Source organism: Choloepus didactylus, chromosome 7 (genome assembly GCF_015220235.1).
Source record: "Choloepus didactylus isolate mChoDid1 chromosome 7, mChoDid1.pri, whole genome shotgun sequence".
In the NCBI taxonomy this organism is placed as follows: Eukaryota; Metazoa; Chordata; class Mammalia; order Pilosa; family Megalonychidae; genus Choloepus; species Choloepus didactylus.
This window is the reverse complement of record NC_051313.1, coordinates 52115078-52139043: the sequence shown is the minus strand read 5'-3', so window position 1 is coordinate 52139043 and position 23966 is coordinate 52115078. Positions and strand designations below refer to the sequence as shown.

At 33.6% G+C, this 23966-nt stretch overlaps 2 protein-coding genes across 9 annotated transcripts in view; both read right to left on the bottom strand.

Moving 5' to 3' along the window:
* Positions 1 to 23966, bottom strand: part of USP45 (ubiquitin specific peptidase 45) — a 111864-nt gene that overhangs the window by 30967 nt on the left and 56931 nt on the right. For 6 of the 8 annotated variants that reach the window (XR_005217945.1, XR_005217946.1, XR_005217948.1 and 3 more), the window contains exons 6-9: positions 22873 to 23015; positions 21859 to 21954; positions 16461 to 16591; positions 8979 to 9066 (exon numbers count right to left, since the gene is read on the bottom strand). Coding sequence is in view for 4 of the 8 variants with exons in the window: in XM_037843610.1 (XP_037699538.1) it covers positions 8979 to 9066; positions 16461 to 16591; positions 21859 to 21954; positions 22873 to 23015 (458 nt within the window). In the remaining 4 variants the exon portion in view is untranslated. Of the gene's footprint in view, positions 1 to 8978; positions 9067 to 16460; positions 16592 to 21858; positions 21955 to 22872; positions 23016 to 23966 lie in introns of those variants that run through there. The other 2 variants (XM_037843611.1, XM_037843612.1) reach the window with 2 other exon arrangements.
* On the bottom strand, positions 4804 to 6570 carry LOC119539817 (ADP-ribosylation factor-like protein 4A). The gene has a single exon (XM_037843617.1). The coding sequence runs from the start codon at positions 6239 to 6241 to the stop codon at positions 5639 to 5641; it is 603 nt and encodes a 200-aa protein (XP_037699545.1). The 5' UTR covers positions 6242 to 6570; the 3' UTR covers positions 4804 to 5638.

The following is a 23966-nucleotide window of genomic DNA, read 5'->3' as shown; positions in this document are numbered from 1 at the left end:
TAAATCAAAAGCTGATTCTCTAGGGGTGATAAACAAACCCACTAACTAACCTTAACTCGAGATAAGGGAAGAAAGTGTAACATCACACCTAAGAAATAAGGAAAACCACCCACAAAATTTTTTAAAATTTAAGCAATCACGACATACTGACCACTTTGCTTAAAATTCATGTATTTAAATTTGAAAACTCAGAAAATGTAATTTTCCAGGAAAGTACAATGATCAAAATTAATCCCAAAAGAGACAAATCTTCCAACTTTCATGGGGAAAAGGAAAAAAAAAAAAAAAAAGTACCAAGCCCTGAAAATTTCACAGAGGAATGCTATTAAACCTATGTTCTAGGGCACAGAAAAAGGGAACTTCTAAATTATTTTCATGAAGCATAATATTGATATCAAAAGCTAACAGAGAGTGCACAAGACACCTATCAGTATCACTTATGAAAAAATTGTAATTAAATGTGAGCAAATGGCTATAGCAACTCGTTCAATTGTACTGTGAAAGTTATCACCTTTCTGTATATATGTTATATTTCACAATAAGGAAAATACATCATTTACAAAAGCAATGATAAAAGATACAATACTTAGGAATAATACTTAGGAATAAACTGTAACCCATAACATTCTTTGAAATTACCTACATAATTACTTGTTAATTGTACTTTGAAAGTTATCACCTGTCTGAAAATATGTTATATATCACAATAAGGAAATAACTGAAATTGTAGAACTGTAACCCGCAACATTCTTTGAAATTTGCTCTCTACTTGTTAAATCATACTTTGAAAGTTATCACTATTCTGTATATATTTAAATTTCACAATAAAAATGTATTAAATAAAAAAAAATGTGAGCAAATGGAATTCAGCAGAACTTTAGGAGAATAATACAGCATGACTAAGAACCATTTACTCCAGGAACACCAAAATGGTTTAATATTAGGAAATACATTAATATAAGTCATCATATTAATAGATCAAAGAAAAAAATCCCCTATTCATTACTGTTAGTTATTATTGTATTAGAACTCTAGTAAATGCATTGAGATAGAAAAATTAAGCTCAGAAGTTTAAAAATTGTAAAGGAGGTAAAATTATTTACAGAAGGTATGCCTGCTTACCTGGAAAAGCCAAAATAACCAACTGAAGTGAAAAACTACTACAAATAGTAAGAGAATTTATTAATGAAGTTTATTACTATAATTAAGTCAATAGCCTTTACACATACAAACTAAAACCAGTTAGAAGGTATAATGGAGGAAAATACATCATTTACAAAAGCAATGATGAAAGATACAATACTTAGGAATAAACTTAAGAAATGTGCTAAGATTTAAATAGGGAAGTCTTTAAAATGCTACTGAAAGACACAAAAGAAAATGATCAAATGGAAAGACGCACCATGTTTTTGTTCCTAGCATTATAAACATTTCAATCTTCCCCCCAAAATGTATACAATTAATACAATTCCAGTAAAAATACCAACAGTTTGGGCTTTTTGCGGGGAGAGGGGGCAGGAAGAGAGGGTGAAGTGAGAGATCAGTTCTAAAGTAGATATGGAAAAATAAACAAGAATAGTAATGAAAAGTCCGGGGGAGGGAGGAAGTACGAGAGATGACTGGCCCTATTAGATTTATTACAATGTTTTTAAAACTTAATAATTTAAAGTATGATCCTATTATTCAATGGGGAAAATAGGAAAGTTCAGAAGTTGACCCAAATACACATAAAAATTTATTGTAAAAATTTATTGTACAATCAGTTTCAATTTAGTGTGAAAAGCACACTATAAAGTTGGGATAACTATTAGACAGCCACATGGAAAAAAGGAAACATCCCTGTAGCAGGATAAATTTCAAATAGATCAAGGATTTAACTCTAAACTCAAAATCCAGAAGCCATTAAAAAGCTTGTCAAATTAAAAAACATAAAAATTTTACATTTTAAAACTGCATAAAAAACCACCATCACCACATTACAAGCAAAATCACTAACAGCAAAGTAGGAAACACTTCTAGTACATAGAAATCAGTAAAAGATGAAACCCAGTAGCAAAACAGATAAAAAACAAGAACAAATGAAAAGATGCTCAGTCTCATTCAAAAAGAGAAAAATACAAACTAAAACTACCCTGATAACATCATTCTTCTACCTATCATACCGGCAAAAATTCAAAAGTTTGAGAAAATACTCTTTTGGTGAGGCTATGGGGAGAAAGACTTTCCTTTTTGGTAAGCTGCTGGTAGAAGTGAAAATTGTACAACCCTGTCTATGGAAGGCAATTTAGTAATACTTCTTAAAATTACAAATGCATATATCCTTTGATTTAGCAATCTCATGTCTGTACTTAGATCACATACAAAATAACAGATGGACCATATTATTCATCATAGCACTGTGCATAAAAGCAGAAACACTAGAAACAATAAATACTCCATCAATAAGTGATTGGTTAAATATGTTATAACATATTCATACTATGGAATATTATACAGCTAAAAAATAGGGAAGCTTCCTGTCTTCTGACATACAAAGATCACTGAGAAATGTTGTGAAATAAATGCAGAAGGTGGACCTGTGTGTGCATCACATTTTGAATAAAGAGAGCAAAAATAAAATCATGTATCAACAAATGACAATATAACCCAAGAAAGAAAACATGGGATGCAGGGAACTACAGGGCCAACACACAAGAGAGGCAAAAGGAATTTCCATGAGAATGGTTAGGAGAAATTCCAGAGTGACACTTTGGATGTCACTGTGCATCAGATGCAGATCTATGACACAAACTGTCAATACCAAGATCTTCTCTGTCATTGTACCAGGTTTTTAGTCTGAGGACAGAATATATGGAGAATGAGCTGCTTATGTTCGTATTTTCCCTCCTTTCCCTGGTACCTGGATTAGCAGAGGACACACATCAGCCCTCAGAATTGTTCTGTTTTGACCTACTCTTGAGAGCTAGGAGGTGGGCCATGATGAACTAGGTCAAAGCAGAAAATACACAGCAGCCCAATCCTCCTAACATTTTTTTGGACCAGCAATCTAGCTGGTCCTTCCTAGAGTTCTGCCAGTTGAGTTTGACAAGCCTGGCTCAGAACACAGGCTTGATTTTGCCTACTGACTTCCTCAGAAACAACTCTTGCAAACTGTCTAAGAAGCCAAAGCCAGATTATATTTCAGACTTTCTCAGCTTATCTTCTTTTTGAGTCTTCATCCAATAAAGGCAATAGCTTTGCACTTGCTACCCAGTTTTACAAAATTAAAAAATATATTGAGTATATACAGATAGCTCTCAAAGCTTTAAGACAAAACTATAGGATTATTTCTGTAAAAGTCAAAACAGTGGTTACTTCTGATGAGGGAGGAAGAAGTATTTTGAGAAAGGAACAGGCAGCTTCTAAGGTACTAATAATCTATTGTTAAACCTGGGGTAGATGGGGAGGAGTGGTATTGGTAAATGACTTCCCTTTTTATTATACTTTAAATTATATGTATATTTGTACACATCCTTCTATATATATGAAACATTTCCTAAGTTTCTAATGTCCCCTCCCAATAATTGTGTAAGTTCCATTTACTAACTGCCCTATGATCAGCACATATTTCCTTATACATATATATAGATATATATACATATATATAGATATATATACATATATAGATATATATACATATTCACTAACTTCTTCAAGAGTATTGTGAAAGTTAATGCAAGATTCAAAACACTTAAATGTTTATCAAATAGGGAATAGAAGTAAACACAAAACTATATCAAGTCATACCATCCTGAAACATATTCATATGCTAAGGAAATTAAAACAATAAAATGTCTCCTAGAAACTACTGAATATTGAAATAACCTCCAATTCAGATTCAATAAATTTAAAACTTGACTTAATTCAGATATTGCCTAAGCTAAAGGAGACTTTTACACTTTAAAAAACAATTTATTGAATGAAAATAAGCAAATTAGAAAGGTATAAATTCCATGTAGGAGAAATATTTAATGGACTTATATGAAAAATTCTGACAATTATCAATGCTCACATGCAAATATTTAATATAATTCTAAATAAACTTTCTAACAACTAAAGGTAAAGACCTGTAACTCAACTTAGATGTCTGTAAATTTATTTTACAACTTGAACATTCACTAATTCAGACATGACTTTCAATATGATTTAATGAACATTTACCATATTCTGAAATGTAAACTGTGACATCACACACTAAAAAGAGAAAAAAAAAAATGAAATTGCTTGAATTACTAACTTTAAACTATTAGACCTTTGCTTTTTTATTGTATCCTAAGCCATGAATTTATATTCTCTGATCCTAAGCTGTTAAAGAGTTAATCGATCAGTAATTCATCAAAATGAATAGGTCTATATACAACCCCTCATTATTAGGAGCTGTGCTTTTAACAATTTAGGTTAAAAAAAAAAAAAAGATACAGACTTTGGTCAGAGAGTTACCAACAACTGCAGAACATTAATCAATTAGCAGAATCAAGGTACAACTATTTCAAATCTCCATCTTAAACTTCTTTCAAAAACAAGAATGCAATTAATGTGTAGTTTCAGTTAGCTGAGATATTCTGCCTTTAAAATAATCTTTCTATATAACAACGTATTAAAGTGATCTATTTTAGAGAAGATGAAAAAATGTAATGTCATTAAGTATGTGATAGTGCAAATTGGAAAAAAATGAAGAGGCTCAAATTTGGTAAGTAGAAAAGATTTCTTATAAAAGAATTTCTTACAGTAAATTCAATTTTATTTATTTTGCACATAGAATTTGAACATAAAACTACAATTTCTGCACAAATCATCCCTTTATTCAGTAACAGTGTATTTCACAGCTTTATATTCATAACGAAGATTTTAATGAAATGATATGGAAGGAGGTCAATAGTTTTTAATCACTACTAAAAAGATTCTGGTGGCAGACATAATGTGGTAGCCTTTCTTCAATCAATAAAACACATGGCAGTGACATGTTACGACAATAGCACGATTAACAGCTGCAGAGTTCCCAGGCTAGACAATGCAGCTCCTGCTTGGATACTCACTGTAACTGACCACCACGACTGTCCCTGCTTATAAAACTGAACAGTCTTGACATTATAATTTTGTCACACCATCTAAAGCCCTCAAATAGATGTTTACTGCTGCACTGCCTTTTATTATACTGTGCATCCTAATGCACCATTATGACAGAACTAATTTAAATGCACAAAGATTGTCATTAAGTAACAGAAGTGAAGGAGAAGAAAAGATAGGGATAGATTTTTTTTTTTTTTTTTAAGCCATTCTTCAAAGTTTTATTTCACTAACTTCAGTTCAGATTTCCACAACTGTTTTCTGGTCATTTCACTATCCTTGCATGGCTTCCAAAAACAGCAGTACCACAAGACTTGGGGGTTAGGAGTGGAGAAGAAACCACTTTAAGATGCCCTGCATTTACTCATCTTCCAAAACGCAACAACACTGGGAATCTGATCGTTCTACAAAACTAGGTTTTAAAAGCATCCAGGAGGGCAGGCAGGTAAACCAGGTGTAGACACTCTTCCATTTGTCAAAATCAGACCAGAGAAAACCTATTCCACACAGATATAATAAAAGGTATCACTCTTCATCTTTTCTTTTTCTGTTGCCGCAACATTTTTCTTCTTTTAATTATCATATCATGTAGTTTCTCAAGTCCTTCCTTTAGTCCATCTCCTATGATTGCACAGGTAGGCTGCAAATGCCAGGGAGTTGATGAGCTCAGTTCACCCATTGCTAACAATTTCTCAATTTCTGAGAGAGACAACGAATTCCTGAGGTCTTGTTTGTTAGCAACTATAAGTACAGGGACTCCTTGATTTTCTGATATCCTAGTTATTTTATGAAGTTCAGTTTTGGCTTCTTCCATTCTTTCAACATCAACAGAGTCTACAACAAACATAATGCCATCTGTGCATCTGGTATATGATTTCCACAGTGGCCTTAATTTCTCCTGACCACCTACATCCCAGAAGTGAAAAGTGACTGTTTTAGAATTTCCCAGGGTCACCTTTATTTTCTCAGTATTAAATCCTTTGGTGGGCACAGTATTTACATACTCATTGAACTGCAGCCTGTATAATACAGTTGTCTTTCCAGCACAGTCCAAACCCAGAATAACGATGTGGAAGGATTGAAATGAAGGCAAGATGGACAAGATAGAAGTCTGGTCTGACAGTCCATTCCCCATTTCCAGCTGCAAATAAGTGTCCCAAATTGAATGCTTTCTTCTTAATGCTTTTGAACGTCTCGTCCTAGGTGATCCAGCTACAAGACTCCCGAACTGGAGTCTGTGTCCAAACAAGAAAGCATTGGCAGGCGTTCCTACGCGGGTGGAAAGCAACCCACGTCCGTTCAGCTTAGCTCTAGACGTAGATCTGGCAAGTTGCACCAGAAACCTCAGAATCAGACTCTGACCACGCCCACTCCTCACGGTCCTCCCATAAACCCAGATCCCATTGGCCCCTGGCGCCAAAGCGTCCGCCAACTAATGCGTAAGCTTAACTGCCGCTCCCTGGACGGCAGAGCTGGGCTCTTTCTCGGTCCGCAGTCACCACCTGTTGCCCTCAAGTTAGAAAGCAAGGCTTCCACAGAGGAAGCCGAGCGGCCCCTGCAGGAAAAGGAGAACCTCGGAAGCTCAGGTTGCCACCAGCTCGCCAAGGGATAGATTTTATTTGTAATATCAAAAGAGAAAAACAATGCAAAGAGGTCATTTTAACTCCATTTACAATGACATATGACCATCATGTAGCATATAAATCATAGGGGAAGATCACTCTAGCAATCAATTGTCTGGGTAATTCTTAAAAGTAATTCCTACATCACCTGTAGTCCCTGAAGCATTACACAGCATTTACTAGTCATAACACAAACACAATACAATCACTCTCCACCTTGCCACCTTGCTCCCACCACCCCACCGCCCCGCAACAAGAATATTAATATACCATAGTTATCGGGTCAGATTTAATACTTTTCCGAACAGTGAAATAATTATGGTTAAAGTATAAATAGCAAGTTAAAAAATGTAACATTTATACTAATCCCTGATCACCAAGCATTCAAAATAAATTTTAATAAGCAGTATGGTATTGAATTAAGATCATTGGTTTGGGAGTTTGAAATACTTGAATTTGATTAGATCTCAGAAAATGTGTTTAAATATTATTTCATGTTAATTGCACTAATGACCCCCAAACTTAACTATTTATTAAATCTCTTAACTGATTTTTCAGCAAAATACAGGTAAAACATAATGCAGTATTATCCTGTTAATCTATCAGTTTATTCAAACCCATATACAAAATGAGTGCAAATCCCAAAGAAACTAGCTAGTATAACTTATTTAGACTGATTATTCTGTTTTCTTCCAACTCAGATTCTCAAAAGACACCTATATAAGGTTAAGCAAAAACAACTCATTCAATAAACATTCAGAGAATACCTATTATGTGTAAGGCACATGGGATACAGAGATGATACACAGTACCATACCTCAAAGAGATCACAATCTAAGAGAGGTGACAAATAAAGATATAAATCTAAAAGGAAGGTGATAACATCCTCAATCAAAATATATAAAAGTTAGAGGGGTCACAGGCAGGGAATGAGACCTCCAAAAACTTCAACAAATTTAATATAAAAGTCAATAAACAGCCAATTACGGTATGAGATTGTAAATACACACTTTGGTAGCAGGAGGGAGTGATAACTCATTCTTCATTTTTAAGGTAATTCACAAAAAAATATTAGAATCTTAACTCTCTTCACTGGAAACTGGCCACAAGGAGAAAAGAGACACTGACTACAGTGTTGCAATTAAAGATTTAAAAAAAAGGAAAAAAGAAAAAAGGAGGGTCCACTCTGCCTACTAACATCTACCCCAAACATATAGCACTTCCTTTAACCTGGCTGCTTTACTCCATATTAACATATAAATTAAGAAGGGCATTCACCTTGAACAGAAAGCAGGTTTTCACCCACTATGCCAATTATGATAGACAATGGCTGCCTACAGTGCTATGCTGAGAATGATTCTGAGACGGAATCCAGGTTCAGCAGGGTTGTTAGGAACAATTAGTAATGTTCTGTCATGAGTGAGCAAGGGGGGATATGTAACATGTATGTTGTGAGAATTTGACATCTTTAGTATCATGCATTTTCTCTGAACATTCTTATCATCTTTGCATAGTGCCGCCAAAAAAAAGTTGAATTTAACTAACTTAATATGAAAGTCAATAAACAGCCAATCAGTTAAGGGATAGGATAGGAATGATCACTGTTTGGGGTATCTAGGAGGTCTATGAGAAAGGTCCCTGATCCAGAAGAGTGTAACCCACCCTCCTGCCACAGGTGACTGATTCCTGAGTGGACCCTAAGCCAACATGGGATAATGCAGATTCCTTCTCCTGGGAATTTAGAATCAGTATTCACCAACAGCCAGTTTAGAATTTATACTAGTGGAAAGACAACATGCAAACTTAGGAGCAATGGTGTTCATTCAGATAGAGAAATTATTCATTCTACAGAGAGATGAATGAAGAAAATCTGCATAGCTAGAGAAACCAGGAAAATAAAAAGAATATTTTCTGGATTCCTGACAACCTTGTTGTCCCTTTCTCAGATTCAGCCATATTCCCCTATGCTGAGATTCTTAGATTCCTTTTTCTTTACTTAAGCAGGTTTGAATTGATTTCTGTTATTTGCAGCCAAAGGGTATTAACTAATAAAGGATAATAAAACTGTGAAACGGTGAAAAAAAGTAACCTTATACTGAAGGAAAAAAAAAAAAAAAGAGGAAAAATTTCTTAAAAAGACCAAATCTAACTCTCAACCATACTTCAAAATTATAGAATTCCTAAAGCTCTGTACTTCTTCTTAAAGTGAATATGTAATAGACATAAACAAACAAACAAACAAAACTTGACCTTTGTTTCTTCAATCCTCAAGGCATCAAGCAGATAATGAAGAAGCTCCTGACTGTCCTGCTGTTGGAAACCTTTAAACCGAGGAGCCCTATGATTTAAATAAAATAGGAAAGAAAAATAGAATGAATACATATTACATCAGCAATATGTTACTATTATTTAAAATCACCTTGATATAATACATATTCAAATATTCAATTTACCACTTTTTCCACTAGGTAGAAAGATAAAACATGATTACTATTCCAATTAGGATCAGACCTTGAGTGTACACTGAGAACAGTGTAGCTATCATTTATTAAGCAATTACTACATGCCAAGTACAGTATTAAGAGCTTTACATATGTTAGGTCACACAATCCTCAAACAACCTATGGGTGTACAACTATCTCCGGCTTATATATGAGGGCTCGGAAGGATTATTTAAATGATTTGCGAGGTCACACAGCTAGCAAGAACATGATATTCAAACTTAACCCACTGTGCTCTATTAATATTCTACCTTAAATAACCAAAGGGAAAGTAAGTGGTTATATTAAAATACAGGCTATAAATTAATATATCTGTGAATGTATTTCCTTTAAGGATTTGACAATTAGATTTCCTGCATATTATTTAAATCAAAAGATCAAGTGCTATATATCATAGAGATATCGATACAGCAAGTATTTGATTGATTTCAGTAACTTTGAAGAGTGATATTTTCTGCAATAAACTCCAATGCTATAATGAACATTTTGCCTTAAATGCAAATAAATGCTATATTTAGAAAGTCCCCTAATCTATGATGGAAAAAGAATTCTGCCAAAATAATAAAAAATTGTAAGAATATCTTACAGTAGTAAAAAAACAAGTTTACAATTATCCAACAATATACATAACATATTTCATTTGATATACCGCAAACATTTTAAGGAAGTCATAATTAATATGAACTCCATTTCATACTTGAGAAAATTAGGGAACAAGTTAAGTTTCACTAGTAGAAAAAATAAGGACATAAATCCATGTCTTTTGACTCTTGAGTCCAGTACTTCAGCTTTATTCCTTATTATCTCATAATAAACACTCATCCTAATAATATATAATGTGAGACCCTGGCAGCTAAAAAGTGAAGTAAACTGATGGTGAAACTAGCCTGTAACTGAAAACACCATTTCAGTTACTCACTTGTTTGCTAAGAAGTAGCAAACAGCAACAAGGTACAAATAATACCTTCATTTACTTCCTTTTCTGCATGGGGCGGATGGCACCCACCTTCCAGATCAGAGAGGAGGACAGAATCCAAGATGGACAAAAATTCCTAACCTATTTGGGCCTCCATATCAACAAGAGGAGAAACTGCATGACATTACGCTTGGGCCGCAGGTAGAAGGATGGTCAGCTAAGTAGAAGACTGGGAGGGGAAACAGGGGAAGCCTTCAGAGAGCCTCACCAGCCAGGTGGCAGGTGGAAGAAGGAGGCAGTTTAAGGCTGTCGGAAAATCACACAGGGAAGAAATCATGCCGGAACAAGGGAGTAACTGCCTCCACCATGTCTCTGCCCATATCTCCATTCCAATCCCACACAAACTGCAGCTTTCTGAACCATTGAAGAAAATGTAAAAGCCAAGATTTTTTTTCCTTCTTTTTTGACTAGAACTGGAAAAAAAAAAATCATAAAATGACTTATAGAATCTCTGATGAAGCCCATCTGAACTACTAATACCAAAAGAGACCCTCAACCTCAAAAAATAAAAAGAAAAAGTCACCAAACATATGAAAAGATTCAGCCTATTCAAAATAAGAGGAACAGTCTAAGCATTCATAGGAAATGCATCTTAGTAAAAGTGTTATGCAGAAAAGAGGAGAGAACTTTCAAAAACCTCAAGTTGTAAGAGGAAAAGGCAAGTACACGCATAACAGGAGTAAACTATCAAGAAAAAGAAGAAAGTCAGAATAAGAGAACTTGTGGAGAGGTCTTCTGGGTGCAGTGAATCAGTCCGTTCATAATCCAAAAACTCCCCCTACTCCAAAAATATAGACAAAATATAAAAACAAAACAAAACAAATGTAAGTGAGATTCAATAGAAAATAAATCTCAAGGACAAAAATAGAACAAAAACACAATAAAGACAGCAGAGAAAAAAACAACATTGTTTAAGGATGGTTGATCTTACTATGAGCCTAAAAGGAAGACCACAAAAAAGAAGTTCCACAAATGCTGCCTAAGGCTACAATAAAACCTGAAGCTGAGCCAAGACTTCTACTGGCTCTATCACATCCCCAAATCGTGACAGCACAGTAACTGTGAATCATTAAAAGACTTGGAGGGGGATTTTGGGGAAAGAGGTGATAGGAGGGAGGGAGCAACAGTGGCAGGGGGGGCAAGCAAGGGGAGGGTGTCAGAAGTGCAGCAAAGTAGGGAGATGAAGACGGGAATGGAGAAATAAAAACAAAGGAATATTCTACTCCAAATGAGTCTACAAAACAATATCATAAAACACATAAAAAATATAATGATTAAAAAGACAACCAAAAATCAACTGGAATGAATTTACTTCACTTCAAATAAATTTTATAAAACTATCTCAAAGACTTTACAGTGAATATGTTGTAAATCTCCCCAAAAGATAAATTAAAGGCATAACTGCCAATCAAAAAGCTAGATATCAATGAAAATAGGAAAAAATTAAAGAACATGTGGATATTAATATAGCTAATTAAAATTACTAGAAATAAGAAAATAAATCCATAGATATAAACATAGAAAAGATAGGATAAACTCTAAGTTAAAAACAGTTGAAGGGAAAATTATTAAATTTGAAGATAATACTAAGGAATATGCCCAGAAAAAAAAATACGTATGTGTATATACATATATATTTGTGTGCAAAAGAAAGAACAGAGTAATACCAAATAGGAAAAAAAAGGGAATATAGAAAAACTCTACCAATGCAAAAGAACAACAGCAACAACAAGTAAATCTTACTTAGAAGTACTGAACACAAAGTAGAGTGCTAAGAGCTTTACACATGTGAACTCATTTAATACAACAATCTTATTACATAAATGATCTTATTTCACCATTTACAGATGTAGAAACTAAGAGAGGTCAAGCAAGGAGAAAAAATAAAAGCAAAGAAATAGCATGGTAAAGAGAAATACAAAATCAGGTAGTACAAATATTAGTCCAAGTATCAGTAATCACAATAACAGTAAACAGATTAACTCCCCTTCTGAATGACAGATTATCACACCAGATTCTTAAAATCCCGTTATAAACTGCTTTTAAAAAAAGACAAACCCAAAACAGAAGTCCCTGAAAGGGTTAAAGTTTAAAAACACGTAAGAAGATAGGAATTATGAACTTGTATGCATCTAATACCAAAGCCTAAAAACATATAAAGAAAAAAGAAAAAAAGAACAGAAAAGGAGAAACTGATTAATTCACAACGATGGTGTGAGATTTAAACACATTTAGAAACTGACAGCCCAAGCACACAGAAAATTAGTTTCAAATAAATAGAATCTTTGAACCACAAAATTAATGAAATTTATATATACAGAACTTGGAACCTAAGAAATGCAGAGCATCAATTCTTCTCAAGTACACATGGACAATTACAAATTCAATTATCTGTGTTTTCCAAAGAAATCTGAAATAATTTTCTTCTTATATGGAAAACAGAATCATTCCACTTATATGGAAAAAAATTGTTTTCCTTGATGCTACAATATATGCTCTTAAAAAAAAAATCAGGCAGTATAGAAAAGCATAAAGCAAAAAAGGAAAAACACTTGGATGCTAAACTGCCTTCAAGGACTAATTCTAGATATTTGCAGAAAATCAATTTAGAATTCCTTAAAAAACAAAATAAAACCTCCCAATTTAACTGTGCCTAAAAATAACAATATCTCAATGTAGCATAAAGTTCAAAGTAGGTTCCTTCTGCTTAGTTGTTATTCAAAAGGCCAACCTATAATTCTCACAATCTTTACATTGATGCTAAAATATCATTGCATTCTATTACTGCTTTAATTTCATTACAGCTCCCTTTCCCTCATAAAAGTTTGTTAAGGAAAAAATTATAAATTACTAAAATATACCACACTTTCATTCTATCTTGAAAATTTGGTAGCACTCGTTAGGTTACACAACTAAGAATGTCATTGTGCTGGGTGTCATTAAACAACATTGTCCAGCATACACTAGCTGTTTACCTTTCCTTGTGGACAAAACCCAAAGAGAGCTCAACACATCAATATTAGCAACATGAAGGAGTAAAGAGGGAATGGGAATGGAGAAACAGAATCATTCCACAGTCTCTGAATCTTTTAAAGAAGAGTACATATAAAAATTGTTAAACTCCAAATAAGCTCTGTACCAAAGATGATAGTATTATATTAATGTCAACTTCCTGGTTTTGTCAATGTACTAAAATTATATAAGATATCATCACTGGGAGAAGCTGGGTGAAGAGTACACAGGATCTCTGTAATATTTTTGCAACTTCTTGTGAGTCTTCAAACTATTTCAAAATAAAGAGTCATTTTTTAAAACGTTGAAGAGCTAACCTCCAAGCAACATGTATCACAGGGGGTCAAAGTGTCTGGCAATCAGGATCAAAGTGTCTGACAATCATCATTATAATTGAAACGTCAAGGTTCAACTTTCAAAAATCAGTGTATACACACAAAATGAAAATCTCAATATAATAATGACAAATTTTAAAAAAAGCCAGACCAAAAAAAGAATACACCCTGGATGATTCCATTTATTTAGATTTCTAGAAGACGCAAACTAAGCTATATTTACAAAAAATCAGTAAGTGGTAGCCCATGGGGGGGATGTGGGGAAGAAGGTTCAGAGGGAGGGAAAACAAAGAGGCCCAAAGAAATTTTGAGGGCTGATGGATAAACACTGTCTTTCAATAATCAAGACAGTGTAGTATTGGCATAAGAATAGATACATAGATCAATGCAACATTATATTGATTGTGGCAATGACGTCACAAATGTATACATGTTAAAACTTATCCAATTATACACTTTAAATATGTACAGTTTGTCAAATATTCCTCAGTAAAGTTATTCAGAATATCTATCAGTACAGTTCAGTATTTTAATAGACAAAAGGAAAAATATATGATTATTTCAAGAGATGCAGAAAAAGCATTTGACAAAATTCAATATTCATTCTTGATAAGAATGCTCAGAACATTAGGAATAATGGGATTTCATCAACCTGATAAAAGGCTTTTATGAAAAGAGTATAGCAATCATCCTACTTGAGTGAAAGACTGAATGTTCTCCCCCTAATATCAGGAACAAGACAAGGATGCCCACTTCACTCCAAAATGTACTGGAGGTCCTCATCAGTGATATAAGATTAGAAAAAGATATAAAAAGAAACTGATTTGAAAGGAAAAAATAAAACAGTCTTTATCTGCCAATGACATCACTGTCTACATGGGTTATCCCTAAGAATCTACATAAAGCTATTAGAACTAGTTAAGTGAGTTGAGCAAGGTAGCAGGAAACAAAGTCAATACACAAAAATCAACTATATTTGTATGTACTAGCAACAAACAATTGGAAATAGGAAATTTTTTTAAAGTACCTTTTACAATAAAGAGCATAAAAAACATACAGTTCTTAGGTATAAATCTATCAAAATATGTGCAGGACTTGTATGCTGAAAACTATGAAACACTGATGAATAAAATCAAAGATCTAAATAACTGAAGAGCTGTCTCATGATCATTGACTTATTGGAAGACTTGATATTGTTAAAATGTTAATTCTCCCCAAATTGATCTTCTCATTCAGTACAATCCCACTTGACAAGCTGATTCTAAAATTCATATGAAAAAGCAAAGGATGTAGAATAGTTTGAAAAAGAATACCGAAGTTCAAGGACTCACATTACCCAACTCCAAGACTTACTGTGAAGTTTCAATAAGCAAGACAGTGTAGTATTGGCATAAGAATGGATACATAGAATCAATGGAACAGAATAAAGTCCAGAAATAGACCCACACATACATGGTTTAAATCTTGACCCGACTTTTTTTTTTTAAATCACTTTTCTTAATAAATATTTTTTAAAGTAAGCACAGTAAAGCAAAAGAAAATGTAATTTAGGAATGTTTTCAAATAATGTTTGATCCAGTTATTCCACTCCCAAAATTTATATGATCATTCAAGATATTTAAATAACCATTAAAAAACTAATTTTTACATTTATAATGTAATGTAAAATAATGTAATGTAAAATAGAATAAATTATATCCACATGTATTACTATGAAAAGATGTGTAAAAATATATTAAGCAAGTCAAGCAAATTGCAAACAATCTGTACATATATGTTTGTTTATACAGTATCACTTTTGAAAAGAATAAATAAGAAACAGGTAAAAGTAGTTACTTCTGAGGAGTGAGGGTAGAAAGGATTTTGGATTTCTACCTATGAGCATCTATTATTTTAATAATAATTTCAAAAATTTTTATAAATTCTTATAAATATAACCAGAAAAAAAATCATAAAAACAAAGGTATTTATGACAGTCAAAAACAAATTTCTAAAGCATACAATGCTCTAAAGTTTTCTTAACTCTGTGAGGCATCCATCTCTCTCAGACGTCTAAGGTGTTTTGGACTTTTTTTTTTTTTTTTTAAAGAAAAAGGGATTTGTCAACCAAATAAAACACATAACAAACCCACCATATTTTGGGCTACATTTAAAATATAGCACAGATAACTAGTTTAAAGTAAAACAAAGTAAAACAAGACTTAAAAGTCCATAAATATTCAAAAATGTGAGTTCACATGTCAAGAACTTTCTACACATTTTAATAACTATGGGCTGGACTAGCTTTTAAGGACAGGGTCTACTTTTAACACATTATACATTGTGTATCCCTGGATTCTAGCAAATACCTAGCACAAAGTAAGCACTCAATTTTAAAATTAAGTCTAGTCCTTTATGGTATGTGTTTATTTCTAGGAACCTAAAGATTTCATTTTGAAACATACTTTAATACCTTGAGAAATACATTTAAGTTCTGCCTCAAAGGTCATCTTTAAATATATGGAAGCTAGATTCGATTATCTCTTATGATATCGTCTAGATTTTACAATGCTATGCTTTTCTCACTTTACAGGATTACACTGAATGCTTCTGAATCAGAACAGACCTCCTGTTTGAATCCCAGCTTTGTCACTATGAGACTAAGTATGCAAATTAACTTCTGTGTGTCTCAATTTACTCATAGGTAAAATGGGGATAAAAAATTAGTTCTAAGGATTATAAAATATAGAGGATTATTAGATATAATTTGCATAAACACAGAGTTGCAACGAAACAAATATTAGTTCTTTCTCTTGACAGTCTGGGCAGTAATAGCTATGTTACAGTAAAAGTTAAACTAGTCAAGTGATGAATTCATTAGTATTCTGTAACTCATGATAATTTATATTAAAAAGATAGATGCACCTACCTCTGACAAAGTTGACTAAAAAGAACTTTAGGAGAAAGCGGTCCTTTTTCAGTCTCCTTCATGCTGTGAAGAAACAGGAACAAGGCTGAGGTCAGTGGTCCAGGGCTTGAAAGTTCCACCACTAATGGATCCTTTAAAAACATGATCAACTATGTCACAAATATACAATTTTAAAATAGAATATTATAAAAAATGTAAGACATATTTTATTTAAATGATAGCAATGAAACAGCCTCCACTATGTTAAGAACCTTTATTCCCTCATATATTTAAAATTAATATATTATAAAATAAGAATCATGACTGAATGTCTTACTTGAAAACTAAGTATTTTCATACCCTTCACCTTTTACTCAAAAAGATTACTAGCTTAGGAGTGAAATCATCATTCTGCCCCTTAATCTTTTTTTAATTCATTTTATTGAGATATATTCATATACCATGTAGTCATACAAAACAAAGCATACAGTACCATTGTATAGTTCTGCATTCATCACCAAAATTAATTTTTGACATTTTCATTACCATACATACAAAAATAATAAGAATAAAAATTAAAGTGAAAAAGAACAATTAAAGTAAAAAAGAACACTGGGTGCCATTTTTTTCCCCCATTTTTCTACTCATCCATCCATAAACTAGACAAAGGGGAGTGTGGTCCTTATGGCTTTCCCAATCACATTGTCACCCCTCATAAACTACATTTTTATACAATCATCTTCAAGATTCATGAGTTCTGGGTTGTAGTTTGATAGTTTCAGGTATTTACTGCTAGCTATTCCAATTCACTACAACCTAAAAAGGATTGTCTATATTGTGCATAAGAGTGCCCACCGGAGTGACCTCTCGGCTCCTTTTGGAATCTCTCTGCCACTGAAGCTTATTTCATTTCCTTTCACATCTCCCTTTTGGTCAAGAAGATGTTCTCCATCCCACGATGCCGGGTCTAGTTCCTCCCCAGGAGTCTGCCCCTTAATCTTAATCAATCTGTCCCTTATTGTGCTCTCCTGTTCTTTAAAGGCTACAAATAAAATTACTCATCTACTTGATATTTGTACATCTTCACAAATAATCAAAAATTATATTTATTCTTCATCCTTCTTTTACCCTAAATTTTACTAATAAAATAAGGAATGGGAAATTATGTGATGAAACTTGTATACCATGTCCCTCTTTTAAAGGAAAGTGACACAAAGCTTGACAAAAGCAAAAAAATTGTGTGAAAAATTAACCCACTTTATTCTAGAATTATTATTCGTTAACAAGTTTTGTTTTCTAAGCTATATTATCACCACCACTAACTCCCTCTCCTAAAGTACAATGAATAAAAAGCAGATTCCAACAATAATCTTCAGGCAGTACAGAATGTTACCTTCTAAGATAATTGTTGTACATCCATATTTCATGCCGACAATCCTTAAAAATAAACCATCTGGAAGCCCCAATACATCCCAGAGTAATTTGAACAGAGAATAAAAATGTATTTGCAAAGCCTCCTTGAGGGGCTGGGGGGAAATGTGGAAAATTAAACCTCCCCACCTGGGAAATTGCTGATATTCTCACAAGCATCGGGGACTACCAATTTAGAAGGCTGAGCCCTTGGTCCTGGGGTTTGCCCTTATGAAGCCTGTTACTGCAAAGGAGAAGCTAAGCCTACTTACAATTGTGCCTAAGAGTCACCCCCAGAGAACCTCTTTTGTTGCTCAGATGTGGCCTTTCTCTCTAAGCCAACTCTGCAGGTAAACTCACTGCCCTCCCCTCTACAATGGGAGATGACTCCCAGGGGTGTAAACCTCCCTGGCAACATGGGACATGGCTTGTGGGGATGAGCTTGGCCCTGGCATCGGGGGATTGAAAAAGTCTTCCTGGACCAAAAGGGGGAAGAAAAATGAAACAAAGTTTCAGTGGCTGAGAGATTTCAAATAGATTTGAGAGGTCATTCTGTAGGTTATTCTTATGCATTATATAGCTATCCCTTTTTAGTTTTTAGTATATTGGAACAGCTAGAAGGAAATACCTAAAACTGCTGAACTGCAACCCAATAGTCTTGATTCTTGAAGATGACTGTATAACTATATAGCTTATACAGTGAGACCGTGTGATTGTGAAAACCTTGTGGCTCCCACTCCCCTTATCCAGTGTATGGACAGAAGAGTAGAAAAATGGGGACAAAAAGTAAAGGAATAATAGGGAGGGATGGGGGGTATGGGATGTTTTGGGTGTACTTTTTTTCCTTTAATTTTTATTCTTATTCTTTTTTTGTGTGGTAATGAAAATGTTCAAAAATTGTGGTGATGAATGCACAACTATATAATGGTACTGTGAACAATTCATTGTACTCTATGGATGACTGTATGGTTTGTGGCTATAACTCAATAAACTGAATTTTTAAAAATTGAATAAAATAAAATAAAATAAAAAAACCATCTGGCTACAACCACAGAGAGGAGAGGCTATAATTTCCCAAAGCTTTGGAATATCAAAGCACTTTCTGCTATGTTGAGTAAATGGAAAGTTACCTCAAGAGTTAAAAGTAAAATCTAAGGCAGTTTCAAAGCCCAAGCACCAAGCTATAGGATCCCTTCAGAATTAAATGGGGAAATAACCTTAGTTTCAAAAAGTACACTTAAACTCTGAAAATAAAAGTAAGTTGTGGGTAAGAATGCACTGGATGAATCTTACAAATAGTGTTGAGAGAAATAAACCAAATGCAAAAGAATGAATATTATATGATTCCATTTATATATAGTATGAAAACAGGCAAAAATTAATCTATCCTGTTAGAAATCAGGTCAGTGGCTACACTTACGGGATAGAGGGTAGCAAATGGAAGGCAGCCTGAAGGGGCTTCAAGGATGCTGGTAATGTTCTGTTTCTTGATCCAGCTGCTGTTTACACAGATGTGTTCAGCTTGTGACAATTCATCAAGCTATATCCTTAGGATACTTCTTTGTATGTGTATTTTAATTTAATAGAAAGTTTTTAAAAGTAGGCATACTGCTACTATGCATATAAGTATTAACAAATTGAACCCCACAACATATAAAAATAATAATATATCATGACCCAGCGGGTTTTGTCCCAGGAATACAAGATAGGTTTAACATCTGAAAATCAATCAACATGCTTCACCACATTAACAGATAAGGAAGAAAAACCATAGGATCATCTCAACAGATGGGGAAAATCATTCCACATCCATGTATGTTAGAACTCTCAGATAACTAGGAATAGAAGGGAATGTCATCAATCTTATCAAGAACACCTATGAAAAACCTACTGTTAACTTCATACTGAATAACAGTACAAGACTGAATGCTTTTTTCCAAATTTGGGGAATTAAGGCAAAGATGTCTGATCTCATCACTTCTATTTAACATGTTACTAAAAATCAGAGCCCGCACAATAAGGTAAGAAAAAGAAATAAAAGATACACAGATTACAAAGGAAGAAGTAAAATTGGTGATTCAAAAACCCCACATCAATAACCCCACAGCTCAGGTCAACTAATATGGTCTAAAAACCTAAGATCTAAGATTGAAAATGCCCACCCTTAGTATAATACAAATCTGAAGTGATCAACTATAGTATCTAATTGCCAGATAGTAATCTTGAGCCACAGCTCCACATTTGGAATATTTAAACTCAACATGCAATCACATTTAATAGGAAATCTTTTCAAATGACTAAGCATCAACTTCCACTTAGTAAAACAGTCTTCACTGTGTCACTACACTTTAGAATAAAGTATGGGCATCCACCATAAAATTTTTCACAAGAAGCTGAATAAGACATGAGTTTACAGGCCTTCCTTTCAACAGAAGATACAATATTATATTTCAAAAGTGCATCCTTGGGAAAACAATCTAAGATTACTAGTTTGTGCTTAGCATTTTTAGAACTGTTTTCTGTTTTCAAAAAGGCAGCTGCACATACACCCTCTCTTCCTCCAAAACACACATGCACACATACACATACATAGGACATCAATTCCTAACCAAAATCATTATTATTCATGTCAATGCTCTCCATTTCCAAATCACCTGAATCATACCATTGTTGAGTAAGTTAGGCTTATTATTTGTTGCAGCAAGGGATAACACATACCTTGGGGCATCAGTGGGTATCTCAGCAAGAGGGTGTTAGAAAGAACTTACTGGATTTGGGGTTTGGTCGGGTGATTTGGGGGAAGGTCTAAGGAAGTGGGGCTTTACTCTAGATTGGATGCTGTCAGAAAGGGGGTAATCCTATGATTGGGCATCTGAATAAATCTTACCTATGGGAAGGAGAACAGAATGAGGATAAAGCTATAATTAGTAAAGAAGTAGCAATCAGTCATTTTGGCTAGAGGTAGGGGTTGTAGTGGTGGTAATTTGTTATTTTGTAAATAGCAGAGTGACCTTAGACAAAATTATGAGGTTACCTTGCTTTGTTTCATTTTATCATAGTGTCAGAGAAACTTACTCTGAGTTTGGTATTCTTGGAGATTCTTTATATTTTATAGGAGAACACCAGGCCAGCTTCTGGTGGTCAAAGGCTGCTCTTTATTTTATTTTATTTTTTTAATTTCTCACTCACTAGCTTAAAAACCCACGATCACACTAGGCTCCAAAAAACCTTTAGTTGCTTACCACTAAAATTAAATCTACCTTTAAAAAATAAAAATGCTACATTTAAGCAAATGTCACAAGTTAACCACAAAACAGGGGCCCTAAACATTTGCTCAACAAGAGTCAAATCCCATTTGTTCTTTCTAGTATGCTTGCTTAAAAGCTGCTTCAATATTTTTGTATTATTTGATACATGATATGCGTGAATTAGAACATATTTTTTTTCTTTATTTTTTTTTAATCATCATTTTATTGAGACCACGCAGTCATACAAAACAAATTGTACTTTCGATTGTTTACAGTACCATTACATAGTTGTACATTCATCACCTAAATCAATCCCTGACACCTTCATTAGCACACACACAAAAATAACAAGAATAATAATTAGAGTGAAAAAGAGCAATTGAAGTAAAAAAGAACACTGGGTACCTTTGTCTGTTTGTTTCCTTCCCCTACTTTTCTACACATCCATCCATAAACTAAACAAAGTGGAGTTTGGTCCTTATGGCTTTCCCAATCCCATTGACACCCCTCATAAGCTACATTTTTATACAACTGTCTTCGAGATTCATGGGTTCTGGGTGAATTACAACATATTTTAAGTTATATTTTTAGATGTTTAAAATCTAACTGTTAATTTTACCATAATGCTTTTGGATTATTTTCTTAAATCCTGTGACTACCATTCCAATCAAAAGTTCTGAGAAACAGCAAACATGGGTTTTAGGAACACCAGTGCTCATCTGAAAAGAGTTATTATCTAGATAATCATACTTCTTACTCACCAGCTGAGAGTCTGGGGAAGGAAAAATCTTTAGTTTTGTACCACTTTCTTTGCTCTCATTCATTAGCTCAGTTAGAATGTAAGTCTGTGCCAAGTTCTAAAAGAAAGCAAAAATAGTCTCCTGATACAGTTATAATATGCCTCTGATTTTATGGAATAAATACTATCAAAGATTCCAATTTCATCTAACATAGTAAAAATGTCTATTTAAAAAAAAATTTCACTGAATACATTTTACATTTAGCAAATGTCCCTCTTACTGATAAAGCCATGATAAAACATAGAGAAGACCTTCTAGAAGCACTGTCAGAAAAGAAGGTATATATATGTGATTATGATGGCTAAAGACAGCCTAAAACAAAAAGAAATCAGAGAGAAATTTCTAGAGAAACATTAACAGTCATTTGACAGTCTACAGGTAAGCCAGTGAACACAGAAATGGAAGACAAAAGTGCTGCAGTCCTCTTCAAAGTAAAATCTTTCACTCTAGAGCAGTGGTTCACACCTTATTTTTATTTATTCATTTTTTTAATTTTTTTGTTTGTTTTTTGTTTTTTGTCACACCTTATTTTTTACATCAGAATCACCTGTGGCTATTGACAAAACCAAAAAGACTTATGCAAACTTCCTGAATCTGAACTTTGTGACATGGAAACCATATATCTTTTTCCTTCTTTTTTTTTTAGTTCCACATAATTCTGATAAACTCCAAGATGAAGTGCAGAAGTGTATGAAAGCAGAGCTGGACTGGCACCAGCATGAGATAGAGACAGGGAGGCGGCACTCATTCCCCCTCAAAAGATAACTACTAAAAAACTGTTATTTTTTAAAAATTACACAAACAAGTGTTTGTGAAGTGAATGTTACTACCTGCTGCACTTTTAATCAAAATCCATTTCCACTGATAGTTAAGTTTCCTTTCCTTAGGAAGTCTCGGATCTACAAAATACTGAATGAATTATAAACTAATGAAAATAATCTTTTAAATTTTACAAAGCTTTCTGATAAATCTTACCTGCATGACAGCATTAAAAAAGCAAGTATTCCCTAAATTTGTAATTCCTTTTACAGATGTTATACAGCTGTCTTTTCTCCCCTTCTTTAGTCCACTTGTTTCACATTTTTCTTCATAAAGTTTTACGATTCTAGAAAATGCACCTATAAATTAAAGAAAATGTAACTGACATGAAATATAAAAATTAAACATGTATCATTAGACATATTTCAAATGTATTATTTTAAATTAAATAATATTTCCCTCCCCCCACCCAAATCAGTGTTCCTGAAGGGCAAGAATACAAATACAAATAAATGTCCTTGGTTTTATATCTTATTGCTAAAGCAATTACTTTTAAATTCATTTTAATGCACAAATCCATACCTCATACCAATTTAGAAAATAAATTTCAGATGGATTAGAAAATTAAATGCAAAAAAAGAAAGTTATAAGGCAAGTAGAAAAGACCCAGACCTTGGTTTCCTAATACCATTCACCACTAAAAGGAATGAGACTCCTTGAAGAAAAGGCTGATTCTAAATCTGGAAGAGCAAAGATTCAAAATGAGCCTACAACATTTTTGTTGTGCCAGATAATAAGGAAGTACTCAACAGAAGTGATGGGAGTCTGTGGAAATACACAGGAGCCAACTTGAACAGGCTCCCACTGGCCTAATCTGGGACAACTTACCAGCAGAACAAGGACAGTAACAGATTATTCTTCACTGAAAAAAAACTGAGAATGAGTTAACTGATAATAAACAGATAAATAGGAGAAAAAAAGAGGAAAACTCTTCCTTACAAGAAAATGTCAATAAACACAGAAGAAATGATGGAGTTAAAACAAGTCAAGAACAAGACAAGGATGCCTGCTTTTACCACTGCTATTCAACACAATCCTGGAAGTTCTAATGACAGCAACTGGGCAAGAAAAAGAAATAAAAGACATCTGAATTGGAAAGGGAAAGGTAAAACAACCTCTATTCATAGGTGACATGATCATACATATAAAAACTCTCAAAGAATCCACAAGAAAATGACTTCAGCAAAATTGTGGGGTACATGATCAAAACTCAAAATATCAGCTGTGTTTCTATACACCAAAAATGGATA

What these genes read in the sequence shown, in the direction of transcription:
- LOC119539817 (XM_037843617.1), bottom strand. Translation starts at nt 6,241, where the DNA reads ATGGGGAATGGACTGTCAGACCAGACTTCTATCTTGTCCATCTTGCCT.